This window comes from Sciurus vulgaris (genome assembly GCF_902686455.1).
Source record: "Sciurus vulgaris genome assembly, chromosome: 6".
NCBI classification, from domain to species: Eukaryota; Metazoa; Chordata; class Mammalia; order Rodentia; family Sciuridae; genus Sciurus; species Sciurus vulgaris.
Window position 1 is genome coordinate 90999888 of NC_136466.1, and position 18334 is coordinate 91018221.

The window sequence follows — 18334 nt, forward strand, 5'->3', positions numbered from 1 at the left end:
AAATGGGACAACAGTGACTGAGATTGGGGTCTCTGACCTCATGACTGTGGCATGCCTAGTGCCTGGGAGTGCTCCTGTGCAGGGGCACAAGATGCCCAACTGCTGTGGCAGTACACTGGTCTCAGGCACACAGCTCTTGGGCAGGAAGGAATTCTTTTGCTAGATAACCAGTGTTTCATCAGCTCCCTTCTCTGGTTCCTGCCCACCTTACAGTAACTTTGGACAGTGGACTTCCTTGAGAGCTACACAGAGCTCCTGACATTGCACTTTGCAGATGTGAAAAAAGTTACGTAGATGTCCTAGTCTCTGTAACTTTCCTGAAAACAAAGAATAATGCTTACATAGTCTTTAACCTAATAATAAGACATATATAAAGATTGCTGACATAACTCTTTAGATCTGCATTTGCATCAGAGAATACAACTCCATCTGATCTCAGCTTAATCTTCAAAATCTGTGTTTATAAATCTTTATTTTCTAATGCTCCTTTGCCCCTCACTGAACTTGAGAATTTGGTCATGCTGGTCATGGCAAAAGAGGAAAAAATTAGCTACAGGATTAGAACATTTTACCTAAGATTTGTGAAAAGCCCCGCCTTACCTGAGATAAGGCTCTGCCTCACAACCCTGCTGCATGTTAAAATGGCTCCAAAGTAAGCCAGACTGTAACTCATTTAAAGTTGTGTTCAAAAGTTTGATGTTTGTTGTAAAGATTACTGTGATCTCAAACAGGGAATACAATGAATAACTCAGCCAAAATTCAAGATAGCTATTGCACAAACTGAATGTTTTACTGTTGGTGATTCCATTTTGTAAATGTTGTGTTTACATTCCTGATAACCTAGACAATGTTAAAGTTCCAAATAAAAGCCTTGTCCTCTCCAGCCTTTGCTAGGCCTTGTTATGGGAACAACTCAGTTCTTCCACCCCCTGGTGAGGAATTGTTGACTTCTGTCATCTTTATGATATTCATTGGCATGTTCCAGATTCTGCAACATTTATATTGTATTAATCTCATTTCAGTACTCATGTCTTTTTGTTCTTCTCTCATAGAAGCACCCATCCCCAGATGCCTTTACAACCTGCTCTTCCCCAACCAGACTTCTATCATGGACCCCTCGATTAACCCGATTTCTTTTCTTTTCTTTTCTTTCTTTCTTTCTTTTTTTCTTTCTTTCTTTCTTTCTTTCTTTCTTTCTTTCTTTCTTTCTTTCTTTCTTTCTTTCTTTCTTTCTTTCTTTCTTTATTTTTATTGTAAACAAATGGGATACATGTTGTTTCTTGTTTGTACATGGCGTAAAGGCATACCATTTGTGTAATCATAAATTTACATAGGGTAATGTTGTTTCATTCTGTTATTTTTCCCTTCCCCCCACTCCTCCTACCTCTCTTTTCCCTCTATACAGTCCTTCCTTCCTCCATTCTTGCCCCCCTCCCTAACCCTAACTCTAACCCTAACACTAACCCCTCCCCCCATTATGTGTCCTCATCCACTTATTATTCGACCTTTGATTTTTTGAGATTGGCTTATCTCACTTAGCATGATATTCTCCAATTTCATCCATTTGCCTGCAAATGCCATAATTTCTTTATGCCTGAGTAATATTCCATTATATATATATATATATATATATATATATATATATATATATACACCACAGTTTCTTTATCCATTCATCAATTGAAGGACATCTAGGTTGGTTCCACAATCTGGCTGTGGTGAATTGAGCAACTATGAACATTGATGTGGCTGTATCTCTGTAGTATGCTGATTTTAAGTCCTTTGGGTATAGGCCAAGGAGTGGGATAGCTGGGTCAAATGGTGGTTCCATTCCAAGTTTTCTAAGGAATCTCCACACTGCTTTCCAGAGTGGCTGCACTAATTTGCAGCCCCACCATCAATGTATGAGTGTACCTTTCTCCCCACATCCTCGCCAACACCTGTTGTTGCTTGTATTCTTGATAATCGCCATTCTAATTGGGGTGAGATGGAATCTTAGGGTGGTTTTGATTTGCATTTCTCTTATTACTAGAGATGTGGAACATTTTTCCATATGTTTGTTGATTGCTTGTAGATCTTCTTCTGTGAAGTGTCTATTCATTTCCTTAGCCCATTTGTCAATTGGATTATTTGCATTCTTGGTGTAGAGTTTTTTGAGTTCTTTATAGATTCTGGAGATTAGTGCTCTATCTGAAGTATGATTGGCAAAGATTTTCTCCCACTCTGTAGGCTCTTTCTTCGCATTGCTGATAGTTTCCTTTGCTGAGAGAAAGCTTTTTAGTTTGAATCTATCCCAGTTATTGATTCTTGCTTTTATTTCTTGTGCTATGGGAGTCCTGTTGAGGAAGTCTGGTCCTAAGCCGACATGTTGCAGATCTGGACCTACTTTTTCTTCTATAATTTGCAGGGTCTCTGGTCTGATTCCGAGGTCCTTAATCCATTTTGAGTTTAGTTTTGTGCATGGTGATAGATATGGGTTTAGTTTCATTCTGTTGCATATGGATTTCCAATTCTCCCAGCACCATTTGTTGAAGAGGCTATCTTTTCTCCATTGCATATTTTTGGCCCCTTTGTCTAGTATGAGAAAATTGTATTTATTTGGGTTTGTGTCCGTGTCCTCTATTCTGTACCATTGATCTACCTTTCTGTTTTGGTACCAATACCATGCCATTTTTGTTACTATTGCTTTGTGGTAGAGTTGAAGATCTGGTATTGCAATACCCCCTGTTTCACTCTTCCTGCTAAGAATTGCTTTAGCTATTCTGGGTTTCTTATTCTTCCAGATGAATTTCATAATTACTTGCTCTATTTCTGTAAGGTACATCATTGGGATTTTAATTGGAATTGCATTGAATCTGTATAGCACATTAGGTAGTATGGCCATTTTGACAATATTAATTCTTCCTATCCAAGAACATGGGAGATCTTTCCATCTTCTAAGGTTTTCTTTAATTTCTCTTTATTGTACTGTAGTTCTCATTGTATAGGTCTTTCACCTCTTTTGTGAGATTGATTCCCAAGTATTTATTTTTTTCGAGGCTATTGTGAATGGGGTAGTTTTCCTGATTATTCTTTCCAAAGATTCATCACTTATGTATAAAAATGCATTAGATTTATGTGCATTGATCTTATATCCCGCTACTTTACTGAATTCACTTATGAGTTCTAAAAGTTTTCTGGTGGAATTTCCTGGTTCCTCTAAGTATATAATCATATCATGAGCAAGTAGGGATAGTTTGAGTTCTTCTTTTCCTATTCGTATCCCTTTAATTTCTTTGGTCTGTCTAATTGCTCTGGCTAGAGTTTCAAGGACGATATTGAATAGAAGTGGTGAAAGAGGGCATCCCTGCCTTGTTCCAGTTTTTAGGGGGAATGCTTTCAGTTTTTCACCATTTAGAATGATATTAGCCATGGGCTTAGCATAAATGGCCTTTACAATGTTAAGGAATGTTCCCACTATCCCTTTTTTTTCTAGTGGATTAACCCGATTTCTCAAAAGGGAACTCCAAACTGCTTGCCCCACGTTGCCCCCTTCCAGCTCGAAGAAGCCAGATCAGTCATCACCCACCTTTCCCTACTGCAGTAAAGGAGTTCCTAAAATTAGAGGGGTGAATGAAGCCAGAATTGGGGACAGGCAGTTAGTGTAGAAATAGGGGATCAGTCAAATCAAGGAAATGAAGTTCATGAAAACTATCTGCCTCTGGAAGTCTGGAAGTTGAAGACTGCCCCTGGGAAAATGGACTTTTTACATCTCCCCAGTCACTTAGGCAGGAAGGAAAGAGAAGGCTTCAGAAAGAACTAGAGAACAAAAGATTTTCTTATAAAAACAGAAACGGGGGAATGTAATGTACAAAGCTGCTCTCCCCACCCTTTCTGTTGCAGCCATTTCCCCGCCTCCCAACTACTGTCAGTCTGTGACCATCCTAGCTAGTTACTGGTTTATCAGTCAGCTTGCAAGTGTCCTTCTCCGTTATTGGTCCCGTTAGCCCGGCAGAATTCAACTGCTTAAGGGTAGCTACCCCCGCCATCTTTTCTCTCTTGCTTTTCTCTCTCCCTGACTCACTTTCTTTCTCCTCCTTGCTTTCCACTCTCTCTAGCACATGCCCTTTCTCTTTCCCTTTCTTTTCCTCTCATTTTCTCTTACCCTGCAGGGAGACACTCTGTTTGCTTAATAAACTCCCTTATGTGATTTCCCGTGTCCAGCATGGTTTTTGTGGGATTCCTTACAGTCTCCACCTGGCAGGAGATAAGGAGCACATGTGGTACATTTGCATCTTCTGCTCTCTCTTTTTATAAAGCCACCAAGATTCAATCATGACCCCAATAAGATCACCTTAATGACCTTTTCTAATCCTATAATGGTACCACCTTACATGTTATAGTTGGATTAAGTTTCCACCCTCTTAATGCCTCACAAAGGGAATTAAATTTCAACACATGAAGTCTTGGGGGACACACTCAAACCATATCCAAGCCATAGCAGTTGTCTTAGATTTCTTGCTGAAACATGTTCATCTCGAAAAAAACCAGAGTTCTGTTGGCAAGGCAGGTGGGTAATGCAAAGTAACTCAATCTCCTGTGTTTCTCACAGCTGCTTCTGCACTAATGTCTGTGGGCATGAGGTTTCTCTAACATTTTCAACTTTTAAATGAAAAAATGGAGGCCCCTGCTGAAGTTAAATGGCATCCTTTAGGGTAAATATAAGACATATTCCATAAACATGATGTCTCTAGCCACATCTTGAACTGCAAGTCACTCCTCAGAACTAAGGAGTTCCATATTCTATCCTTTCATCCATGTAAATTTACCCTAGCCTTGCCTGGAAACACAGAAAGCCCCAACACCAGAAGATTGAAGAATAAAATCTTGTCATCATCTAATTATAGTACAACCTTGTTTGAACTAAAGACTTGTATCAAATGATCCACAGAATGTAGTAGTTTAAGGAAGATAGAAATGTATTTTTGTCATACATAATCTGACCAGTTTGGGCTATCTCTGCTCCACAAGATCCTAAAGGGATTTAGATTGTTTTCATGTTGGTGCTCTGCCACCCCCTGCATCTTGTCCTCATCTGCATGGTGGAACCCAAGTCCCTGTCACATCATGTAATAGTCATGTCCTTTGTTCTGGCCAAAAGGAAGAGGAAAGAGAATGCGGAGGAGCCATACCAAGAAGGTATACATGGAACTTCTGTCACAATCCATTGCTGAGGACTGCGCCTCTTGCTATAGTCAGGAACAAAGGAGGCTGGGAAATACAGTCTCTGGCTGAGCAGAAAGAAGACTGGATTTTGGTGAACTGGCTGGTAGTCACCTCCTTTCCTCCAAATAAGCTCTTTAATTATTTGGAAACTAAGATGATGAAAAACACTAACATAATCATATCTTCCCTCACCCCTAATGCATTTTGTTTTTTAGGCAGCCATTTTCTAATCCAACACCCTCCCTTCTAACCCCCACTGTGTGTGTTCTGACTGGGGTTCTAACAGACATATAAGATTATCAAGCAGACCTGTTTCTTAAGCTGAACTTCTTGGTTATTTTCAGATGACAAAAACAAAACAAACAAAACCAAAACACACAGCTCTGCCGCTTATAAGCTGTAAACTCTTTAGACCTAGAAATTTATCTTTAGCCCCAATTCCTTAACTGCGAATGATTATGATACATACCTTTGAGGTTGTTGTGAGGATTAAATTAGTTAATTAATGCTCGTAGAGTACCAAGCACCATGCCTGCTTCATAGAAATATTATGTGAATTAATAAATTAATTTTAGCTATTATGATTTTGATTACATTAAATTGAGCACACAACGATTCATGGATGGAGCAGTTCCAAACTGGAAGTGGTTCAAGGATCTGCTAATGGGGCACAAAGGTAAAGCTTTCACAGGGTGAATGTGGAATCAGAGCAAGGAATTATTTAACTGGTAAAAGTTTAAGCAATTGCCTATGTGGACTATCGAGATAGAATGTTACAGTATGCTGTTCAAAATACTATACCTAATGCCCATTTGTCTCTTGTAATTGACTGAGCTTACGTTATATTTTCTTTTCAACTCTAAGTTAAGTTTAAGTTTGTTTAAGTAGGAACCCAGGGTATCAGAGCCATATCAGTTTAATGGCCTCCCATTTTATTATTTTAACAATTATGAATATGATTTCCATTGTTCATTTTACAATGTACCCTTTTGTAAGGCTGACAATTGTATCTTAATAAAATAATATTCAGCACTGCTCGAGTATGGCAAGAAGAGTTTTACTACATGAAAAAATGAATCATAGTTGGGGCCTAACTCTATCCCTTTAATTTGACTTTCCCTTGTGGTTCTCTCATTTCAGTGTTAGTATGAAATCTCATCAAATTATATGATAAGCAGTTAAACATTCCGATTCAATGTGTCATTGGAGACTAGAATCCAGGTCTTCTTAAATCTGGGTTTTCTGACCCCCTAATGCCATTTTACCACTCTACCCATTATTTAGTTGTATGTTATTGTGAAATGAACCATCCAGAAACCTTAAGGGTGTCAGGAGTGGTGATTTGAATCACTGTCTCTGACTGTCCGGCAACAGGAGTGCTCTGGCACTGGGAACTCCTTGTGCAAAGGCATGGGTTGAGACTGCCCAGTTGCGATAGTGAGGCGCCATGCAAAGGAAGTTCTGTGCGTGGCATGGCATTATCAGTCTTGACCCTGAATTCAGACACCTGCTGCTGGGGGTAAAGAATTATGAGTTCAAGTTGATAATTATAATTGGGCTTCTCAGAACTTCATCCTTCAGGCTGCTGGCTTTGAAGAAACTTTTCTCACAAAAACTCCCTTTGATATTAAAACCTATCTAGTAAATGTGCTGAGCTAGCTCTTGTGTCATTCCTCTCCATCAGAGAGTAATGTCCCACCTGGTCTCAGCTTTCTCTCTATGTGTATCTGTTTGTCTTTTCTAATCCCCCATTGCCCCTTGCTGGTTTTCTGAATTAATAGCTGTGCAGGTCTTGGTGTAAGGAATTAGAATAACAATAATTTATTTATTTTTTTATTATTATTTTTTGAATCATCATACACAAATGGGGTACAACTTTTCACTTCTCTGGTTGTACATGAAGTAGAGTTACACTGTTTGTGTAATCATACGTGTACATTTGGTAAAGATGTTTGTCTCATTCCATTATCTTTCCTTTCCTTTGCCACCTCCCCACCCCTCATTTCCCTCTGCACAATCAATCCTTCCACTGTTCTTCCCTTACCACCCCCCCATTATGTATCATCATCTACTTATCAGAGAAAAACATTCGGCCTTTGGTTTTTTGGGATTGGCTTACCTCACGTAACATGGTATTTTCTAACTCCGTCCATTTACCTGCAAATGCCATAATTTTATTTTTCTTTATGGCTGAATAATATTCCATTGTGTATACATACCACAGTTTCTTTATCCATTTATCTATTGAAAGGCATCTAGGTTGGTTCCACAATCTAGCTATTGTGAATTGAACTGCTGTAAACATTAAATGGCTATTATCAAGAATACAAGCAACACTAGGTGTTGATGAGGATGTGAGGGAAAAGGTACACTCTTACATTGCTGATGGGATTGCAAATTGGTGCAACAATGATTTATTTTTATTAGATGAATTATTATTTTAGTGCTGAGGATTGAACCCAGGCCCTCATGCTTGCTAGGCAAGTGTTCTACCACTGAGTTGCATCCCCATTCCTGATTTATCAATTTCTCACAATTTTGTAGATTAGCTCAGCAGTTCTACTACTGATCTCTCCTCTGCTTACTCATATGAGTCATCTGAAAGTTATACTCAGCTGATATAATTTGGTGGCTGGGCCTCTATTTCCTTATCATATTTTATTCATAGCATGGCAATATCAGGACAACTTTACTGAAAGAACAAGATGCCATATGTAAATGTTCATGAAGATCCTGCTTGTAAACTGGCCACTGTGACAAATGCCTGTAGTCACAGCTACTCAGGAGACTGAGGCAGAAGGATCACAAGTTCAAGACAAGTCTGGGTAACTTAGGGGAACCCTGTCTCAAAATAAAAAGGGTAAGGTATGTAGCTCAGTGGTAAAATGTTTGCCTAGCATGCATAAGGCCCTGGGATTAATATACTTGACCAAGTCTAGACTACGTGGAAAAGAGTGATATGAGGAGGTGTGATTCTTTGGGGGCCATTACTGTAATAATCTACACCATCACATTTTATCATTATTGCTCTCTGACCTGGCCCTGGAAAAGAACAACATAATAACTATTCATAGGTACCCACCCAAAAGTTAAATTTTAAATGGAGTTTATATCTGTGATAAACAGTAGAAATCTATGTATATGTTAATGTCTATGTAGTGCTCTGCATATCATGGATGTTTAAATAATATCTAATTAATTACTTAAATTACCAATGAAGAGTGTTTGCCAATTGTGTCCTCTGACATTATTAATTGTAGGTTGATGTTTGTCAAAAAAGTGCTTGCCATAAATTTATATATCTTCCATAGAATATCTGTATTTTTAAATTTAAGAATTACAACTTTGATTTTTCTCTCATTTGCCCTACTGTGTCCAATACAATATCCAGTACATTCCCTCAGTACATGTTGGCTGATGGACTACATAAAAGTATATTTGTAATTGTTCTAGTTCTCTGATAAAGAACATAAGCTATTATGCAATAGGCTAAAATGGGACTCTCTCTTTCTTGCCAAAAATTTACTTCAGTTAGAGACTATTTGTTGTTACAAATAACAGAAAATTCAACTTAACAGATTTAGGTTATAGAAAATGTATTGGCTTAATTACCAGAGCATCCAATAGCCTGACCTCAGTGGTGGCTGGCCTGACAGTTCAGTGAGGTCATTAAGGATCTAAATTCATTTCATCTCATCACTCTGCCATATCCGTCCTGTTGGCTTCTTGTTATGGTTTCCTCTCTTTGTGGACAGAGGTGCCTGCTAGCAGCCATTGGGGCTCCATGCTCAATCATTTACCTTTAGGTTAAGAGAGAGACAGAGCATGCTAGCTCTCATAACACCCTCAGAAGAGTTAAGAGGTTCTTTCCTGGATGCTCCTCAAAAACCTCCCCTCATTCTCATTTACCTTAATTGGATTGCATGACCATTCCTGAGCAAGACATGATAGCGAGGGGAATGGAATTACTTTGAGGAACTTAGATTAATCAAGTTCCAATCTTGGGGGCTGGGGAGATAGCTCAGCTGGTAGAGTGCTTGCCTCGCAAGCACAAGGCCCTGAGTTCGATCCCCAGTACCACAAAAAAATAAAATAAAAAAAAGTTCCAATCTTGGATTTGGAGAGGATTCAGCTTTCGGGTTCTCGCAGAGCTCTTGACTGTTTCTAAGGGATAGACATCCTAATAGGGACCTGAGAACTGTTGGAAAAGGAAAGGGGTATGGATGTTAGGAAGGTCATCAACAATGCCCACTACACCTCTTACAAGACCCACTCGTTATTATTAAGTACCACTATTGATGGTACTTAATCTTCCATGATGATTCCCTAAAGTCTTTCATGTGATATTATTCAATTGGGTTTTTATCCCCCAGGGCACTATAAAAGAAAATAATAGCTATTATGTATTGAGGGAAGCTGAAGAGAGAACCACAACTTCTCCACCCCCACTCAATCAAGAATTTACATACATTAATCTTATGAAGGATATAAGAGAACACTAACACCTAAAAATATTCAGTAGGAGCCAATGGTCTAGTTTAGTCATAGAGTGCTTGCTTAGATGTGCAAGGAAGGCCTGTGTTTGATCCACAGCACCAAGGGTTGGGAATCAGAATCTCTCTACAGGTACCCAACTACTAAGTATAAAAATGAAATAGAAGTTTGGTTCTTTAGATTCTGAGTACTGTGTTCTTTTCATTATATTTTGCTGCAAAATATTTGTTTAATTAAACCAGTACTCATTTTTTTCTATAATATTTTACCTGTGATCAAGTTGTAACATCTTTAGGAATGGAAGGGGGAACTTCTCAAATTTTATAACTTCTTCCATGCTTCCTAGGAAGTGGCTTAGAAAAAAATGTTTAAAATCTATCTTTTCTTCCACAACTGAGCCAGATTATTCTATTTTTAGTACTGATTTATAGCTAGTCACTAGTTGTGGTTTACTTAGTTCTATGGCTTGCTGATTTCTACATTCTGTTTCAAAGTACATCAGAAGTTATATTTAATTATTTTAGCTCTGTGTTACTGTGTGGCTAGTTCTTTTTTTAAATATAGAATTCTTTGCATTTAGTCTTCAAAGTTCTATTAATATCAGGGTTTACACATTGTTCAAATTTAATGGTGATGTTCACATATTTATCTATAGGAACAGTGTCTGCATACAGCTCAGGTCTGTAAGCAGAGGCTTGGTTAAAATTTAATAGTGAATACAGGAATAGATTTCTCTATTTTATGGGATCAATTTGATTTGTTACTAAACTTCAAGTATGTGTATCTGTTTTTACATCTAGACATTTCCTACTTGGGTGATACCTTGAGAAATTTGGCAAATACCTTGAAATTGGCAGTTTCAAAACCAGTCCGCTTATTTACCTTTGTTGTGTGATGGGAATAGTTTGTCTTATTGTAAGAATCTAAATCTAAATAGCAAGTAAGGTCTCTTTGACTGAGACACAACTAAAATGGGCTGTATAGAAGAATATGAATAGATCAACACTGGTTGAATGGTCATTCCAAGTCCAAGGGGATGCTTCAACTTTATTAATCTACAAATGCTTACAGTGATGGTAGCTAAGATCTACCTTTAAATTTCAGAGGTAGTTAAAATTAAAGGAAGTTCCTTACATAGAAAAGAAGAAATTCAGTATGCTAAATCTTCTACAAAATCTATGAAACAATCAGTTCAATAGACCTTCAAATTAATCTTAGGTTGCTATTCTGTAGTTTCAGTCTTGTTGGAGAAGTCCAAAAATTTCTAGCTGGCAATCACCTGAAAAAAAAAATCCTATTAGATTGTAAAAATCAAGTTCCTAAACATTTTTTCGCAGTTATTTAAAGGTTTTAGTTTTGCCTTACCAAACATTTATCTTCTTTCCTATAGAGCATAATTTTTCACCCCCACCCCAAGTAATTCATTTCCTCAGTTCCAAGCCCAATCCAATCATGGTGGCCCTTCCCCTTGCAATGATAGCTCTAGATATGAATATATGATGTATTTCTGCTAATGAACCATGTAGGACAGTCTGCTGGGGTCTTCTGAGAAATGTTTCTTCATCCTCATGAAGAGGGAAAAAAAAGGAACAGAGAGAGAGAGAAAAAGAGAGAGAGAAAGTTGTCTTCTTCTAGACATTGTTGTTAGGTTTGAATGTGATACCTGTAACTTCAGAAGGCATTTTATGACTTCAAGGGGAATTGGCCTCCGGTTTTCCACTCATGATGGCAGAATGCAAAGATAAAAAGGATCTGAGTCAAGGTATTAGGACTCTCCAGAGAAACAAAACCAACACACACACACACATATAAATTTATTATGGGAATTGGCCCATGTGATTATGAAGGCTGAGAAGTCCCACAATATGCTGTGTGAAAGCTGGAGATCCAGGGAAGCTTATGGTGTAATTCAGTCCAAGTGCAAAGGCTTGAGGTGTGGCAGGGTTTGGGGGTGTGCTAGGAGAATAAGTCTTAGGGTTTGAAGACCCCAAAACACTACTGTTCAAGGGCAGGAAAAGATGGATGTCCCAGTTCCAGAAAAGATAGTGAATTTGCCCTTCCTCAGCCATTTTGTTCTATTTGGTAGGCTGTCAGCAGACTGGATCATGTCTACCAACATTGGAAAGAAGGACCTTTTTTCCTCAGTCTACTGATTCCAATGTTAACCTCTTCTGGAAACACTGCATAGACCCACCCCAAAAATGTTTTATCAGTTACCTGGGACCTGTTAGTCAAGTTGACATATAAAATTAACCATCACAGTCTTTGATTATGAACTTGTTAATTAACCAACACTGGAGCATCCCTTCTGCTGGACTTTTTGTTATATGAGATGAAAATTTAAGCTGAACCAGCTTTGTTAGGTTCTGTCAACCACAGGTAGCAGAAAATCCAGCTCAGCTAGCTGAAATTTATTATCTCAGTTGAGTGTAATACTATATACAAGTCATAGTTTGAATATTCTCTGAACTTCTGCCTTCATCTCTGCTTTTAGGAAGGCCTGCTCTTCCAATTAGTTGGTCCATCGTGCTGTCACTGAAATGACATTTCCAAAATCCAAGCATGATCATGTTACAACTCTGATTAAGTTCTTCAAAGGCTTTTTTTTTGCTTTCTTGTTCTGGCCCACAGATATTTCTTCATTGGGTCCAGGCCCATTTTGTTGACATTGTATCCCATCAATTCAGGCCCCAGGGGCACCCTAATGCTAAACATTTCACTCTTGTCATTGCTTGGCCATGCTGCATTATGTCTCCTCTATGCTTTACAGAGGTTCTTCCCATTGTCTAGAACACTCTTCCCTATCTAATAGATCACCCCCAGGTCAGCCTTCAAGACTTGGCCTCTTTTGGTGAGCCTTTCCTAATTGCCTCCTCAGTCTCCCAAGATTGTCAGATGCTCCTCTTCAGGGCTCCCAACACCCCCTGAGTGAACCCCCTATTAAAGCATGTGACACTGTAGTGTAATTGTCAGATTATATCTGACTATACAGTCTCTGATGCCAATTCCTAGCATGTTACTTGACATAAAATAAGTAGGTAATAAGTGTTGACTAATGAGTAAAAATGCATAATCCAGACTTGAGTTCATGAAGATAACCATTGTCCCTCTTTGTCTGACATATTCCTGGTATTTTGCAGACCATAATGTGCTCAGAAGGGTAAGAGGAGCAAAGAAAAGAAGGAAAACATGTAAGTCTGTAACATTTGTTGGATAAGTTCTGGAGGAAGGTAAACCACACTAAATAAAGATTTTTTGTTGTTGTTGTTTAATGTTTATCTGCTCTTTCCATGCCTGACTCATATGATAAATGAATTTGACAACAAACGTGTATTGAGTGCCTACTCTGTGTCAAATGTTGAAGTATTTTGGGTATAGCAGTGAACAAAACAGCTTTCAGAGTATTGGATCTACAAATAAACTTTAACCAATCATTTCCCCTTTGTGCATCTTAGTCCTGTATTTGTTTATGAACAAGAAGCACAACCATAGAAAGCTGCAGATTCTCAAGTGAGAGTCACTGGTAAGGATGTGGATATCTTGTTCATAAGTGCTGCCACTTCTCTCTAGAACCAAGGACAGTTAAGAGAAAAAGGTGTTGGATCAAATCTGTTTGTTGACTTTGTTTTCAGCAATCCATATTAATACGTATTGAATTTATTTATTTCTCCTTTTTTATTTTGAGACAAGGTCTTGCTAAGTTGCCCAGGATGGCCTTGAACTTTCCATCCTCCTGCCTTAGCTTCATAAGTAGCTGGCATCACACAAGTGTGTGCCACTGACCTAGTAGTGAATTTGTTTTTCTAAATGGGAGTTTTATATATTCATGAAGCATTTATAAGTCTCAACTTCCTTTGGTGCCTCAAATCTCAGTAAGGATACATCTGGGACGGTGAGCAATTACATCTTAGCAATATCTTTCTCTGGTTAGCTGGGACTTTGCGCTAAGAGGCTCCATCTGGGCACATCACAGCTTTAGAAGCTGATCTGCGTATAGGGACTATTTCCTATAAAAACCAGGCGTGTTTAAAGGGGACTAAGGGAAACTTTTGTTTTCTTCTTACAATCTTAGCTTCTATTGAAGTGAAAGCAACACTGGAAATAAAATTTACACTGATTTTTCTTTTGAGAAAAGGCATTTCCACTCTTAAAAAAATAGTACTAATTGCTCTGTGGGAAATGTTTTTATTTTACAAATACTCTATGTCTTTGAAGTGGCAGCATGATTACATTTCTGACAGTATCACTGTACAACTCTCAGTCTCCACAGGGAGAACAATATGGAGATTTTCCTTCGTTTGGAAGGAATGGCAAACTCCCTAGTATCCAAGGTACACTTCATTTAAGCACGATTCGAAAGTTTGAAAGTTTAGCTAAAATAAATGGTCTTATCCAGAACACGATGGGAGAATGAAAGAAAGCTGCAAAAATAACTCGGTAAACCATTTTTTACAACTTTCCAAGGGCTTTCGCCTCTCCAAGTGGGGAAATGTGAGAGGAATTGGAAGGAAGAAAATAAGTGGGAAGTGTAGGAAAAGTAAACATTACAAGGAAACAAAATACCCGCGCAGAGGAAGCAGATAGCTTCAGGGTCTCTCAGAGACCCTCCTGTCCCTTGTGATCTAGGCCTCACTCCACCTGGAGGCAGCGCTGCGGCGACAGGTGACCTGCCTCTACCCAAATGAGCACCTAGAAGGCGCTTTCGCAGGAGCAGGGCGGCGGTCTGGGGCGCGGCGGGGGTGGGCGCAAGCAGCCCTGGTCCCGCTGCTCGCGCCGGGCATGGTGGTAATGGGGGTGGGGCCAGCGGTGGCGGTGGAGTGCCTGGTGGTCCCCGGCCCACTCGTTGTCTTCCGAGGCTCCCTCCCGCGCGCAGCACACAGCGCCCAGGCGCCTCCGTAGCCGCCGCCTGAGCCAGCCATCGCCCGCCTGGAAGAAGAGGTAGACGAAAGGGTTGAGAGCACTGCTGGCCACCCCCACGGCGCGCAACACAGCCGCCTGGCTTCCCTCCCAGTCTCCCGCAGGCCTGGACGACCACGCGGCCGCCAACCGGGTGGCGAAGTAGGGCAGCTCACAGCCCACGAATAGCAGCGCCAGTACCAGGCTCATCTTCAGGCTCTGCACCTTGGCGCGGGGCAGCGCACTGGGCTCGGGGCCTCGGGCCGGACCAGCCGTCCAGGGAGCCGCATCTGCTGGGGCCTGGGGCCGGCGCTGCCACCAGACGCAGAGCAGGTGGCCGCAAGCGACGCCCATGACCGCGACGGGCGCCCCGAAGCCCGCAACAGCCTCGTAGAGCGCGTAGACCTGCAGGTGCCAGCGCGGGAGGCGGGCGAAGATGCCACGGCAGCGACGCTCCCCTGGCCACAAGCGGGCGGCCGGGGACGCGGTAGGAGGCGGCGGCGGCGGAATGCCCCCACGCACCACGAATGTCGGGGGCAGTGCCAGGAGCAACGCCAGCAGCCAGCCCAAGGCGGCGAGGGAGCGTGCGGGCAGCGGCGGGCCCTGGGGATATCGCAGAGCGCGCTGGCGCTCGAGAGCGATGAGTGCCACGAAATGGGCAGAGGCGCCCCGGCCAGATGCCTGTAGCAGCTGCACGAAACGGCACGCCAGGTCGCCCGCAGCCAGGCGCGGCCCTTCCAGCAGCTCCCAGGCCAGCTGGGACAATGCTGTACCCCAGCTCGCATACAGGTCCGCCACGGCCAGCTGCATCAGCAGAAAGTCCATTTTGCGACGCTTGGGACCTGCCCACGGCCCGCCGCCGCACAAGCGGAATAACACCGTGGCGTTGCCAGCCACTGCCGCCACCAAGATGACCCCCAGTAAGACCAGGCTGACCCGGGGGATTCGTGGTCCGGGTGGCGGCGACTGCGGCCCGGGGACGCTGGCTCCCTGCCCCGAAGTCAGATTGAAACCCCAGTTCGCCAAGATGGGTACGGAGAGGTTGGGCGCAGGTGGCAGAGTTGAGGGTCTGAAAGGATCTTCCATCCTTAGCCAGGAGGAAGGGGAGGCACCGAAGAAAGCAAGTAGAGCGCGGGAAACCAGAGTGGAGACGAGGTGGCGCAGAAAGCGACGCTGGGTCTACACGAGTTCCCAAAGTTAGTTGGAAAAGCACACGCACCGAGAGGGAGATGGATTCGGGTGGATTTGTTCTTAGTTGTTTTTATAGGTTGTCCTCGTCATTTGTCACTCAAATGTGGGTTGTACACTCGAGGAACACACATGATTCCTATTCTCCACCTTCTCATCTCGCTCCCCAATCCTAGCAGATTTTTTTTTTACAATCTGCCGCAACCCCTCAAGACGCCCTTGTGGGAGCCGCGGATAGATGCTTTGGGAGCCTCACACTTTCGCTATTTACATGTAGAGCAACAGCTGGTCGCTTCGCTTGGCCATTGTAAAGGGTAATGTTAACCAGGGACCAACACAGGAGATAGGAAGCTCCAGACTGAGATTGTACCAACTCCCCCACAAGCCCACATGGTTTCGTGATTGTCTGTAAGAGGAAAGGAAAAACAAAAAGACCTATTAGTGGGTCTGCACTGAAATGAGGAACACAGGAGCACAAGAAACCTAACAGGATTTTGAGCAGAGAGGAGAGCCATTTGATGATTTTGATAAAGATATGCCTTCCTCCGTCCACCAATGGGAGTGTTTTGGTTGGAAAGAACTAAAGGCAATGCTGTTGCCTGGCAATTAGGAGTAGCAGTATTGCAGATAGTTTCAAATACAGCTGCTCTCTCCGTGGTGTAAAATTCATTTCATTAGTCTGAAGAGGGCATTAACAGGTTTTATGAACATAGCAAAAGTGTATTGCTTTTCCCTAGTATTTTCATCCAGTGAGGGATGTGTCACCAGGCTCCCCTTTCGATCCTGTTTTCCAGCAGATGGGAGGTTGCTAGGAGGGACTACGCCTCCAACAAGCCTAGAGGAATGGTGACTAAGAAAATGATAAGGCGGCCAATTTTTAAAAAGGAAATCCAAATCACAGGAAATGGTTTAGATTAAATGCCGCCTCTTTTATTTTAGTCCTACTTCACAAACAAATTTTAGTTTTCCTGTTAGAAGCATCAATTTGTCTTTTGTGCACCCTTCACATTAATATATAGCAAAAGTAGAAGTTCCTGTACTTCTTGGTCTGGAGGCCAGGGAGGTGTGGGTGTCTGCTGGGTTCACATTCCCAGGCTGAAGAAACGTTTGGAACTTGGAAATGCACAGGATAGCAGGGTTTGGTTTGGTACATGTGACAGTCCTTTCAGTTGTTATAGGAATCTCATTTTTTAAGGTCTTGTTTGGCCAGAGACCTTTATTATTTTTATTGTCATATCAGCACTGGGCCTGATACAAATTAGATATCAGTGCATATGTATTGAGTTGATTAATTAATGAATATAATGCATTTCATATAACCTGAAGCAAAAGTTCCTGCCTTGACTATGAATCCATCACCTATGAAAAAAAAAAAAAAATGCCTTTTCTACCCTTGCCAGTATCATCCAGAAGAGACCAAGGAAGCTCTGTGGAGATGTATGGATGGGGTTGTCTTGGATGGGACATTTAAGAAACAGGTAGAATGATAGCCCTGGAAAGCTCCAAAATCCAGTTTTCATTTTCACATTCTTCAGGGTTTTGTCCAAGCCTCTTTTCTGCGTAACTCACATCATCCAGCTTATGACCCGTACTCTCTGAGCAATACTCATCATTCAATGATTCTCCTACCCAATGTTACTTCAGTATTCCTCAAGATAATCCCATAAGTGGTCTCAGATTTGTTGAAATGCTCATGCATTTACAAAACATTGCCAGTGTAATTACTTTTCACAGAACTTAAGTTTCATAAGACCTGATAAAACATTGATTTAAAAACTCATTATTATCAAAACAACATAGGTATATTGTTTTAAAATCAAATAGAACTAGAAAGCTGATAACATAAATGATTCTCTGTCCCAACACTTACTCTTTTATGTCTTCTTTTCTAGATACTCTGCAGTTTCTTCTGGCATTTAATTAATTACATTATTTTAAGTAGTAAATGTGTAATGCTTCCTAATGATGCAACAATTTCAGATATTTTCTATTTATGTCTTATTAGACAAGTATGAAGAGTTAGTTCTCATATCTCTGTCCCCTCTGTTTTCCCTTTCTCATGGTATCAAAATAATAATACTATGATTTGGGGTTATATCTGTATTCAGTGTTTGCATTATTATGAAATGAAACTATTTTCAGTGAGTGTTGTAGTATATTACAAAAATAATTATTTTCTGGTTTTGAAAACTAATAATTGCCTTTTCTTAGTTTTCATTGTAATCATAGGTAAATCCTTTTTTGGGGGGTGGTACTAGGGATTGAACCCAGGGCTCCTATACCACTGAGCTACATTCTCAGTCTAGCTAAGTTGCCTAAGCTGGCCTGCAGCTTGTGATCCTCCTGCCTTACCTTCTAGAGTAGCTGGTATTACAGGCATGCACTGCACAGCTAATTCTTTTTGTGTCTTCAAATAGTCCCTCCATACAATTTCTACAAGGTCTATTTCCTAACATAATATGGCAGTTCCATTTTCCCCCCTGGAAACAACCTTTCCAGAGACTTTCATTTTCCTTTAGCTTGGGCTGATTTCTCTAGGTGTGCCACATTA

At 41.0% G+C, this 18334-nt stretch overlaps 1 protein-coding gene across 2 annotated transcripts; it reads right to left on the reverse strand.

Moving 5' to 3' along the window:
* Positions 1-14097: 14097 nt before the first annotated feature.
* Positions 14098-15681, reverse strand: GPR150 (G protein-coupled receptor 150; the record flags this gene model as incomplete). 2 transcript variants are annotated; one of them, XM_079144938.1, is made up of 2 exons in its annotated part: positions 14098-14625; positions 14797-15681. In XM_079144938.1, the coding sequence occupies 2 exons, from the start codon at positions 15679-15681 to the stop codon at positions 14389-14391; spliced, it is 1122 nt and encodes a 373-aa protein (XP_079001064.1). In that variant the 3' UTR covers positions 14098-14388. The 2 variants fall into 2 exon arrangements, with proteins under 2 accessions (XP_079001064.1, XP_079001063.1); XM_079144937.1 differs by having other exon boundaries at positions 14098-15681.
* Between the last annotated feature and the right edge of the window lie 2653 nt (positions 15682-18334).